Source organism: Bufo gargarizans, chromosome 9 (genome assembly GCF_014858855.1).
Source record: "Bufo gargarizans isolate SCDJY-AF-19 chromosome 9, ASM1485885v1, whole genome shotgun sequence".
In the NCBI taxonomy this organism is placed as follows: Eukaryota; Metazoa; Chordata; class Amphibia; order Anura; family Bufonidae; genus Bufo; species Bufo gargarizans.
In genome coordinates, this window is record NC_058088.1 from 25,467,910 (window position 1) to 25,479,971 (window position 12,062).

The 12,062-nt window shown below is 50.2% G+C and overlaps 1 protein-coding gene across 1 annotated transcript in view; it reads left to right on the forward strand.

Annotated features, from left to right (window-relative positions):
• The first annotated feature begins 2,211 nt into the window (after window positions 1–2,211).
• Window positions 2,212–12,062, forward strand: part of SAE1 (SUMO1 activating enzyme subunit 1) — a 46,821-nt gene continuing 36,970 nt past the window's right edge. Inside the window, exons 1-3 of the mRNA XM_044268479.1 lie at window positions 2,212–2,375; window positions 7,278–7,389; window positions 10,069–10,242. Coding sequence (XP_044124414.1) covers window positions 2,284–2,375; window positions 7,278–7,389; window positions 10,069–10,242 — 378 coding nt within the window. The 5' untranslated portion in view covers window positions 2,212–2,283. The remainder of the gene's footprint in view (window positions 2,376–7,277; window positions 7,390–10,068; window positions 10,243–12,062) is intronic.

Sequence of the window (12,062 nt, forward strand, 5' to 3'; positions counted from 1 at the left end):
CCTGTTCTGGGGTCCCAGCGGTAGAATAACTTAATGTAAGGCCTCATGCCCACGGCCGTTGTTTTGGTCCGCATCCGAGCCGCAGTTTTGGCGGCTTGGATGCGGACCCATTCACTTCAGTGGGGGCCGCTAAAGATGCGGACAGCACTCCGTGTACTGTCCTCATCCGTTGCTCCGCAAAAAAAATATAACCTGTCCTATTCTTGTCCATTTTGTGGACAAGAATTGGCAGTTATATCAATGGCTGTCGGTGCCGTCCCGCAAATTGCAGAACGCACACGGATGCCATCCGTGTTTTGCGGATCCAGAATTTGCGGACTGCAAAACACACAGCGGTCGTGTGCATGAGGCCTAACCGGAATACCCCTTTAATAAATTCACCCTGTGTGTGAATCCATGAATTGAAGAAGTCGTCAAGGAATTTCCTTCACATAAGGCCTCATGCACACGACCGTTTTTTCGGGTCCGCCTCCGAGCCGCAGTTTTTGCGGCTCGGGTGCGGACCCATTCATTTCAATCGGGCCGCAAAAGATGCGGACAGCACTCCTTGTGATGTCCGCATCCGTTGCACTGTTCCGTGCCTCTGCAAAAAAAATATAGCATGTCCTATTCTTGTCCGTTTTGCGGACAAGAATAGGCATGTCTACAATGGGCCGTCCGTTCCGTTCCGCAAATTGCGGAAGGAACACGGGCGGCTTCCGTTTTTTGCAGATCCGCGGTTTGCGGACCGCAAAAAACGGCACGGTCGTGTGCATGTAGCCTAACCCAAACTACGGTAAAATACCTGAAGACTGTTCTACTGGTTTGGTGGGTCTTCGGGGTCTGACGCCCTTAGGGCTTATGCACACAAATCTTTTGTATCCGTTTAGTTTTTTTGCGGTCCGCAAAAAAACATAAGTTACTCTATGTCTGTTCCGCAGAAATATAGAACATGTCCTATTATAGTCCGCATCAGACAAGGATAGGACTGTTCTTTTAGGCTTCATGCACACAACCGTTTTTTTTGCGGTCCGCAAAAACAGGTTCCGTAGTTCCGTGATCCGTTTTTTCTTCAGTGGGTCTTCCTTGATTTTTGGAGGATCCACGGACATGAAGGAAAAAGTCGTTTTGGTGTCCGCCTGGCCGTGCGGAGCCAAACGGATCCGTCCTGACTTACCATGCAAGTCAATGGGGACGGATCCGTCGTTGACACAATATGGTGCAATTGCAAACGGATCCGTCCCCATTGACTTTCAATGTAAAGTCAGGGTATATTTTAACTTGAAGCATCCCCATCACCATGGGAACGCCTCTATGTTAGAATATACCATCGGGTTTGAGTTAGATCGTGATAACTCAGATCCGACAGTATATTCTAACACAGAGATGCGGCACCTGAGGGGTTAATTGTACGGATCACAGCCTCCTGTAAGAGATCGGGTGCTGCCAGGCAGCAGGGGGCAGTCATGTGAAAACTTAGATCTGAAAAAGCTTTTATGCAGACGGATCTTCGGAGCCGTCTGTATGAAAGTAGCCTACGGACACGGATGACAATCTTGTGTGCATCTGTGTTTTTTCACGGACCCATTGACTTGAATGGGTCCGTGAACCGTTGTCCGTCCATAAAATAGGACAGGTCCTATTTTTTTGACAGACAGGAAACACGGATCACGGACGCGGATGAACAACGGTGCATTTTCCGAGTTTTCAACTGACCTATTGAAAGTCAATGGGTCCGCAGAAAATCACGGAAAACGGAATGGACACGGATGCACACAACAGTCGTGTGCATGAGGCCTAAAGGGCCAGCTGTTCCGTTACGCAAAATACAGAATGCACACGGACGACATCCGAATTTTTTGAGGATCGCAAAATACATACGGTCGTGTGCATATGCTCTGCTAAATACCTGGAAAACCCAAGGGACCAATAGCAGCAGCACACACTGCAGTACTCAGCACTGCCGCCAGAGGGCGCCACTAAAACACGTTTAGCACCAGCTTATGCTGATCCTGATCTAAAGGGGTCAAAAGAGAACTGACAGAAACGAAGCCATGTTTGCTATTGGGTAAAAACCGTCCGACAATTCACTACTCTTTACAGCAGATTGGTCTGCATGACAATCTCCCTGTACACGGACCAACTTCTCTACAGACCAATCACAAGGCGGCAATAAGTCACATGACACGGAGAGGAAAGGGCGGGCAGGAGAAGGTCATCTGGTCCGGCGGGCGGGTAGTGACGTCGGCTGGCCACGCCCCCTGTTGTCGTCCATTCATTCGGCGCGTGTGAACCGGGAAAAAGATGGTGGAAAAGGAGGAGGCGGTGATCAGTGAGGAGGAGGCCGCGCAGTATGACCGGCAGATCCGCCTCTGGGGGCTGGAGGCTCAGAGGAGGTGATTGTGATAGTGGAATCATGGATGTGTGGTGCAATGCATGGTGTGCTGCCCTGAGGTGCGGTGCATGGTGTGCTGCCCTGAGGTGCGGTGCATGGTGTGCTGCCCTGAGGTGCGGTGCATGGTGTGCTGCCCAGAGGTGCGGTGCATGGTGTGCTGCCCAGAGGTGCGGTGCATGGTGTGCTGCCCAGAGGTGCTGTGCATGGTGTGCTGCCCAGAGGTGCAGTGCATGGTGTGCTGCCCAGAGGTGCAGTGCATGGTGTGCTGCCCTGAGGTGCGGTATAGTGCCTGGTGTGCTGCCCTGAGGTGCGGTATAGTGCATGGTGTGCTGCCCTGAGGTGCGGTATAGTGCATGGTGTGCTGCCCTGAGGTGCGGTATAGTGCATGGTGTGCTGCCCTGAGGTGCGGTATAGTGCATGGTGTGCTGCCCTGAGGTGCGGTATAGTGCATGGTGTGCTGCCCTGAGGTGCGGTATAGTGCATGGTGTGCTGCCCTGAGGTGCGGTATAGTGCATGGTGTGCTGCCCTGAGGTGCGGTATAGTGCATGGTGTGCTGCCCTGAGGTGCGGTATAGTGCATGGTGTGCTGCCCTGAGGTGCGGTGCATGGTGTGCTGCCCTGAGGTGCGGTGCATGGTGTGCTGCCCTGAGGTGCGGTGCATGGTGTGCTGCCCAGAGGTGCGGTATAGTGCATGGTGTGCTGCCCAGAGGTGCAGTGCATGGTGTGCTGTCCTGAGGTGCGGTATAGTGCCTGGTGTGCTGTCCTGAGGTGCGGTATAGTGCCTGGTGTGCTGCCCTGAGGTGCGGTATAGTGCATGGTGTGCTGCCCTGAGGTGCGGTATAGTGCATGGTGTGCTGCCCTGAGGTGCGGTATAGTGCATGGTGTGCTGCCCTGAGGTGCGGTATAGTGCATGGTGTGCTGCCCTGAGGTGCGGTATAGTGCATGGTGTGCTGCCCTGAGGTGCGGTATAGTGCATGGTGTGCTGCCCTGAGGTGCGGTATAGTGCATGGTGTGCTGCCCTGAGGTGCACAGCATTGCCAGCCACATCTTTACAAGAATGGGCGTCCACTGGTCCCTGTTAAATGGAGCGGTGGTCAAGTACGTGCGCTGTCATTCCATTCAGACTCTATGGGACTGCTGAAGATAGCACCGCGCTATAAACGGCAGTCCCATTGACTCTCAGTGGAGCTGCAGCGCTTGTGCGCGACCACTGCTCCATTCAGACAGGAGCCTTGTGATCAGTGGAGGTCAGACCTCCCCCATCAGCCGTTCTTGACATACACTGTGGATAGGGGACACCTTGTCTTTCTGCTGGAATACCCAAATCGATGGCCGCACTGCTACACCGCGATTGTGCAGTGAGTGCCATGACCAAGATCGCCGTGTAGCCCCAGCCTTCAATGGTGTCTGGATAGCACATGGGGATGACCACGTCTATGGTCAAGAGGCCAGGGGGAATTTATCATAGACCGCCGTTTTATGACGCGGCGCACCCGCCGGCAGTCCATGCGCCTAGTAGGAAATCTGCCATTGATTTGTCAGTTTTTTTTCACCAGAAAACTGATGTAAAAGAAGATAAATTCTCCAGGCCCTGACAGGGGGTCATCTGAAGTCGGAGCCCTGGTTGAGACCCCCTAGTAAATGTTCACTTCAGGTGACCACACAGGACCTCTATTCTCTTGTGGAGACCTCCTTGGTGGGCCTTATTACTTATACCACCGTACTTGGACTCACTGTAGGAACCGTGGCTGCCAGCTTGGGATTGTGCAGAAAAGTACATTTTTTATTTTATTTATTTTTTATTATATTTAAAGGGGTTCTGTGAGCCGGGGACCCCCTGTAAAGAGGACCTTTCACTACAATAAAAAATCTAAACTAAGTATACAGACATGTAGAGCGGCGCCCAGGGATCTCCCTGCACTTACTATTATCCCTGGGCGCCGCTCCGGTATCTTCATATGTTCGGCTCAACTGGGTGGAGCCTGCCGGCGTCTCCTTCTCCCAGGCTGTAGTGCTGGCCAATCGCAGCGCTCAGCTCATAGCCTGAGCGCTGCGATTGGACAGCGCTACAGCCTGGGAGAAGGAGACGCCGGCAGGCTCCACCCAGTTGAGCCGAACATATGAAGATACCGGAGCCTATACCGGGAGAACGGAGCGGTGCCCAGGGATAATAGTAGGTGCAGGGAGATCCCTGGGCGCCGCTCTCCATGTCTGTATGCTTAGTTTAGATTTTTTATTGTAGTGAAAGGTCCTCTTTAAGCCTAATTTCACACATCAGTGAGTTTGAACCAAAACTAGGGCCTCTTACACACTTCCACTTCCCTGTGCGAGTGCAAAACGTTTTAATGCGTTTTGCACGCGGGTGAGAAAATTTGGCATGTTTGGTACCCAGACCCGAGCCCAGACTTCTTCACAGAAGTTCAGGTTTGGGATCAGTGTTGTGTAAATGTTATTTTCCCTTATAACATAGTTATAAGGGAAAATAATAGCTTTCTTAATACAGAATGCAAAGTAAATTAGGGATGGAGGGGTTAAAAAACAAAAATTAAAAAATAAACTCCCCTCATCCACTTGTTCTCGCAGCCCGGCTTGTCTTCTTTCTTCTTTAAGGACCTTTGGTGATGTCACTGCGCTCATCACATGGTCCATCACCATGGTGATGGATCATGTGATGAGCACAGTGACATCACCAAAGGTCCTTTTCTTCCAGGTCCTCAAAAAAGAAGACAGAAGAGATGCCGGCTGCGCGAACAAGTGGATGAGGTGAGTTTAATGTTTTCTTTTTAACCCCTCCAGCGCTATTGTACTAGGCATTCTGTATTCAGAATGCTATACGTTTCCCTTATAACCATGTTATAAGGGAAAATAATAATGATCGGGTCCCCATCCCGATCGTCTCCTAGCAACCGTGCGTGAAAATCGCACCGCATCCACACTTGCTTTCACGCAGCCCCATTCACTTCTATGGGGCCTGCATTGCGAGAAAACGCACAATATAGAGCATGCTGCGATTTTCATGCAACGTACAAGTGATGCGTGAAAATCACCCCTAATGTGCACAGCCCCATAGAAATGAATGGGTCCGGATTCAGTGCAGGTGCAATACGTTCACCTCACACATTGCACCCGCGCGGAAATCTCGCCTGTGTGAAAGGGGCCTAAAAGAATGACCATATGATGGCGAGATCTGCTCCTGTTCTGTGTTTTTGACCTGCAACTGGTTTTGACTCAATCGCTGATCAAACACTGAATGTGTGAAATAGGGCTGAAACGATTACTCGATTGAATCGAGTAATTCAACACAAAAAAAAATTCTCAATGCTAATTTTTTGCATCGAGGATTCGTTTGTGTCATGTGACCTCGGAGCGGGAGTGAATCGCTTTCTATTACTTAACGCTCCGTGGTCACCTGCCGGCCCGTACCGCGCTGCACTGGATTCTGACACATCATCAGGTCATAGTACACATAAGCACGCAATATGACCCGACGCTGTGTGATCTCGGGATCCAGTGCAGCGCGCAGAGTAGAAGAGGACCGGCGCCCCTACAGGAAAGGTAAGTATTTTACTTCACTGGCGCTGGGGACATGGTACTGAAGGGGGACAGCTGGCAATGGAGGGGCAGATGGGAGTGGGGGACATGGAGGGGCTGATCTGGTGGCAGTGGGGGACATGGAGGGGCTGATCTGGTGGCAGTGGGCGACATGGAGGCGCTGATCTGGTGGCAGTGGGGGACATGGAGGGGCTGATCTGGTGGCAGTGGGGGACATGGAGGGGCTGATCTGGTGGCAGTGGGGGACATGGAGGGGCTGATCTGGTGGCAGTGGGGGACATGGAGGGGCTGATCTGGTGGCAGTGGGGGACATGGAGGGGCTGATCTGGTGGCAGTGGGGGACATGGAGGGGCTGATCTGGTGGCAGTGGGGGACATGGAGGGGCTGATCTGGTGGCAGTGGGGGACATGGAGGGGCTGATCTGGTGGCATGGAGGGGCTGATCTGGTGGCAGTGGGGGACATGGAGGGGCTGATCTGGTGGCAGTGGGGGACATGGAGGGGCTGATCTGGTGGCAGTGGGGGACATGGAGGGGCTGATCTGGTGGCAGTGGGGGACATGGAGGGGCTGATCTGGTGGCAGTGGGGGACATGGAGGGGCTGATCTGGTGGCAGTGGGGGACATGGAGGGGCTGATCTGGTGGCAGTGGGGGACATGGAGGGGCTGATCTGGTGGCAGTGGGGGACGAAGGGTGTTCAGGGCTGATGGCAGGGGTTCTGGTGAGTTTTTATAAAGGAAAACGGTCTATTAATTCCTTTTATTTATTGGATTACTCGATTAATCGTCAAATAATCGATAGAACACTAGATAGAAATAATCGTTTACTGCAGCCCTAGTGTGAAAGCAGCTCTTAATATTGGCAGGCAGGGATTTAATTAAAAAATAAAAAATACTTTGGCTGTCGCCAGTGCTCCGTTGCCTGCACTTGTCACCATTGAGACCAGTGATTGGCTGGCAGTGGTGACGCCTCCTCCGGTCCAGCAGGGATTATAGCCAGAGGAGAAAAGAGCTGCACAGTGGACCGGAGTGCCGATGATGGGTGAGACATTTCTGACACTGCATCTCAAGCCTATTCGCTTGCTTCTTGGAAAGGAGACCGCTGTTTTTATTTTTACACTAATCTCAGAGCCCCCCTTTAGTGTGGTAGAGGGCAAATTGTATGGTTGGGGCTCTAGATAAATGAGAAAATCCACCGAGAATCAGATGCTTCTTGATTCCCTCAATGCTGGATTAAAGGAATTTTCTTGTACGTGAAGCCATAGTCTGGATTTAGGCAGGCAAAGACTTGCTGTCCTGTAAGAGTGGTATCCGTAGTCGTAGTCAGGCTAAACCTTCGTGTCTTCTCCTCTGCAGGCTCAGAACATCTAAGGTCCTCCTGGTGGGGCTGCGGGGACTGGGCGCTGAAGTGGCCAAGAATCTCATCCTGGCAGGAGTGAAGGGACTGACCATGATGGATCATCAGGAGGTGGGAGAAGAAGCCTACAGTTATGAGATGTGATTTATTACAAAATGAGCCTATGCTTAACCCATTCTCTTGTAAGTGTGGGGGGGGGGTCACATTTCAGGAGGCTCTACTTGTATTTTCAAGGAAGCCCTGATGAGCACTGTGGCCTCCTTGCAGCTCACCATGCACAGCGCCGTCCAATGGATAGTGGCCGTGATTGGTATTGCAGCTCAACCCCATTCACTTGAATGGGACTCTGCTGTGCCCAGGCCACGTAACCAATGAATGTGACATCACCGGCCTAGTAAGAGGCCGCGACACTCATGGACCTCTGTGGCATGCAGCTGATCGGTGGAGCTGTTGGGAGTCGGACCCCGGCCAATCTCATATTGATGGTCTATCCTAAGAATAGGCCATCAATATGAAAATCCCAGAAAACCACTTTAAATAGATTTTTTTCACCTGTATGGCTTTTTTTTAACTGTAACTCTGCTTGCTGTCAGTGAATTTCTGCTGAACCCAGTGATCTCCTGATTTTGCTGGTGGCTGCACGTCTGGAAGTGATGTATTACATGGCAACCAGTGAAATGTATGGACAGCCGCGTAGAATACATACCACAGACCTACGCCTGTCGCCCAGTTAAGCCAGTACTCTCTGCTCTGCACTGATGAGGGGCAATCGCCCCAATCTCAGCTGCCTGCAGATCAGATGCTGGCTTAAAGGGGTTATCCAACCCCCAGAATGCACGGGCCCCTCATCTAGAGCATACTTACCTGCTCCCTGGCACCCTCGTCCCTACCGATCCCTGCATGGCCACCGCTGCACCTTCCCGTCGAACAGATCAAAACATCCGATGATGGCGGGAGCAGCCAATAGCAGGCCACGATGGTGATCACCCTTCCTAGTGTCACCTGCGATGCCAGGGTGGCTGGTTACCGTCGCCGCCTGCTATTGGCTGCTCCCACGTTGCCGGATGTTTTGATCAGAGCAACGGGCAGATGCATCGGCGTCCATGCAGGGATCCAGAGAGATGTGGGTTCCGGGGAGCAAGTAAGTATGCTCTAGAGAAGGGGCCCGGGCATTCTGGGGGTGCATATCCTCTTTCTAGAATTCCATAGGGGCCTTGCCTGGCCTATAAGACTTTTCACGCTGTTTGCATGCTCTCCATAAGAAGAAATAGTATTCCCCTGAAATGTAACGCACACAGAAACATCAGTGGTGAACAATCCTGACCAATCCTGACCAATCCCGTTATATAGCTGACGACTGCTCAGGAGGATTACCCGGCCTTATCATTGGCTGCATTGTCCTGTCTCCACTTCTGGGCATAGTGTGTTCTTGAAATCTGCCACAAGGGGGCCCTCTTAGCTTCCAGTTCTAGTATAAGACAATCAGCTGCTGCCCAAAATATTACATTATTGCATAATCAGCATTTCCCTAATATCTGGTAATTAATGGAACCCCTCCCAACAGCAGCTCCAAAAATAGGGCAGGAGAGGAAACGTCAAATTCCCTGTGGCTTCCTGCGCTTTTAGGATTTCGTAGAATGCATCCCATAGGCAAAAATTCCCCCCGCTCTTTTTTTTTTTTTTTTTTTGTAGCTAGAAACATATTTTTGAAGTTATTTCTTCATATACTATATATAACCTCGACAATCACCTGATGCATTGAAAAATGGCGTCCATGCTGCTAGCGCTTCCTCTATAGAAATTAGGTTAGGGTTAACCCTAATAGGCAGATGGAACAAACTTTTATTGGATTGGGGAGGGGGTGTGAGATCATCTTTAAAAGTGAAAAAAGTTATTTCTCCATTTTTTTTTTTTTTTTTTTTTTTTTTTAAATTTCTCCTTAAAGAGGACCTTTCATGTTTTTGTTTATTCTAGATAAATACAGTGCCTTTACTTGCGGGGTACCCCCCTGCTGATGCTGCCACCCTGCCTTTTTAAAACGGTAGTTTTCCCACTAAGTATGTTAATACTGAGCATCGGTACAGAGAGGAAGAGACCCCAGGGTTTCTCAATGGGTGTCTCCTTCTCCCAGACGCCAGGGTTTCTCACTGCAGAGAGCGTCACAGCCAAGGAGAAGGAGACACCCATTGAGAAACCCTGGGGTCTCCTCCTCCCTGTACCGATGCTCAGTATTAACATACTTAGTCGGAAAACTACAGCGGGGCATAGGAGCGATATTTTGAAAAAAAAAAAAACTGTTAGGGTGGCAGCATCTGCAGGGGGGGGGGGGGGTCCTCTTTAAGGTCCCACATTGCCTGAGGAAAATGAACTTTTACTGCCCTATAGACTTTCATTACTTTATTGTACTTTTACTATACAATTCTTACAGTAGGAACTATTGGGGTCATTTATCAAGCTGGTGTAAAGTAGAACTGGTTTAGTTGCCCATAGCAACCAATCAGATTCCACCTTTGATTTTCCAAAGTGGAAAAGTTTGCTATGGTGTGCTATGGGCAACTAAGCTAGTTCTACTTTACGCCAGTTTGATAAATGACCCCCATATATCCCTACCAGTGGCAGCCCTGGAGCTTCTGGCTGCCATAGATGCCCCTGTCATTCTAGGGTGGGGTGCCCCAATAGGGTGACAAAGGAAGCCTTCCTATTGACCATAGCATATTCTCGCCGATCTTTGTGGTTGTAACGGGATGTAGGTTGTCCATGACAGCCGATAACCACAAGTTGTTATTTTAGGTATGTGAGGAGGACTCCCGCGCTCAGTTCCTGATCCCAACTGGATCTCTTGGTTGCAACAGAGCAGAAGCCTCCCTGGTGCGGGCGCAGAATCTCAATCCGATGGTAGAGGTGACAGTGAATAAAGACAACATTGAGGAGAAAGAGGAAGACTTCTTTAAGGATTTTGATGCAGTGAGTATCATCGTCTACTCTAACCCACTAAAATCCGTATTCTGGGCAGTTACTAAAATCATCCACCAGTGTGCTGTTTAACCACCTCCGGACCGCCTAACGCAGATGTGCGGTCCGGAGGTGGCGGCCCTGCGCAGAGTCATGCATATATGCGTCATCTCGCGAGGGCCGGGATTTCCTGTGAACGCGCGCACAGGAACGGAAGGTAAGCAAGTGGATCTCCAGCCTGCCAGCGGCGATCGCTCGCTGGCAGGCTGGAGATCCGAATTTTTTAACCCCTAACAGGTATATTAGACGCTGTTTTCATAACAGCGTCTAATATACCTCCTACCTGGTCCTCTGGTGGTCCCTTTTGTTAGGATCGACCACCAGAGGCCTCAGGTAGGTCAGTACAGTCGCACCAAACACTACACTACACACCCCCCCCCCCCCCCCGGTGTCACTTATTAACCCCTTATAAACCCCTGATCACCCCATATAAACTCCCTGATCACCCCCCTGTCATTGATCACCGCCCTGTCATTGATCACCCCCCCTGTCAGGCTCCGTTCAGACGTCCGTATGATTTTTACGGATCCACGGATACATGGATCGGATCCGCAAAACGCATACGGACGTCTAAATGGAGCCTTACAGGGGGGTGATCAATGACAGGCGGGTGATCACCCATATACACTCCCTGATCACCCCCCTGTCATTGATCACCCCCCTGTAAGGCTCCATTCAGACGTCCACATGTGTTTTGTGGATCCGATCCATGTATCCATGGATCCGTAAAAATCATGCGGATGTCTGAATGGAGCCTTACAGGGGGGGTGATCAGTGACAGGGGGGTGATCACCCCCTGTCATTGATAACCCCCCTGTAAGGCTCCATTCAGACGTCCGCATGTGTTTTGCGGATCCGATCCATGGATCCGTAAAAATCATACGGACGTCTGAATGGAGCCTTACCAGGGGGGTGATCAATGACGGGGGGGTGATCAGGGAGTCTATATGGGTGATCACCCCCCCCCCCCTGGTAAGGCTCCATTCAGACATTTTTTTTGGCACAAGTTAGCGAAAATTTTTTGTTTGTTTTTTCTTACAAAGTCTCATATTCTACCAACTTGTGTCAAAAAATAAAATCTCCCATGAACTCACCAAACCCCTCACAGAATCCAAATGCGTAAACATTTTTAGACATTTATATTCCAGACTTCTTCTCACGCTTTAGGGCCCCTAAAAAGCCAGGGCAGTATAAATACCCCACATGTGACCCCATTTCGGAAAGAAGACACCCCGAGGTATTCCGTGAGGGGCATATTGAGTCCATGAAAGATTGAAATGTTTGTCCTAAGTTAGCGGAAAGTGAGACTTTGTGAGAAAAAAACAAAAAAAATCAATTTCCGCTAACTTATGCAAAAAATAAAAAATTTCTAGGAACTCTCCATGCCCCTCATTGAATACCTTGGGGTGTCTTCTTTCCAAAGTGGGGTCACATGTGGGGTATTTATACTGCCCTGGCTTTTTAGGGGCCCGAAAGTGTGAGAAGAAGTCTGGGATCCAAATGTCTAAAAATGCCCTCCTAAAAGGAATTTGGGCCCCTTTGCGCATCTAGGCTGCAAAAAAGTGTCACACATCTGGTATCGCCGTACTCAGGAGAAGTTGGGCAATGTGTTTTGGGGTGTCATTTTACATATACCCATGCTGGATGAGAAAAATATCTTGGTCAAATGCCAACTTTGTATAAAAAAATAGGAAAGTTGTCTTTTGCCAAGATATTTCTCTCACCCAGCATGGTTATATGTAAAATGGCACCCCAAAACACATTCCCCAACT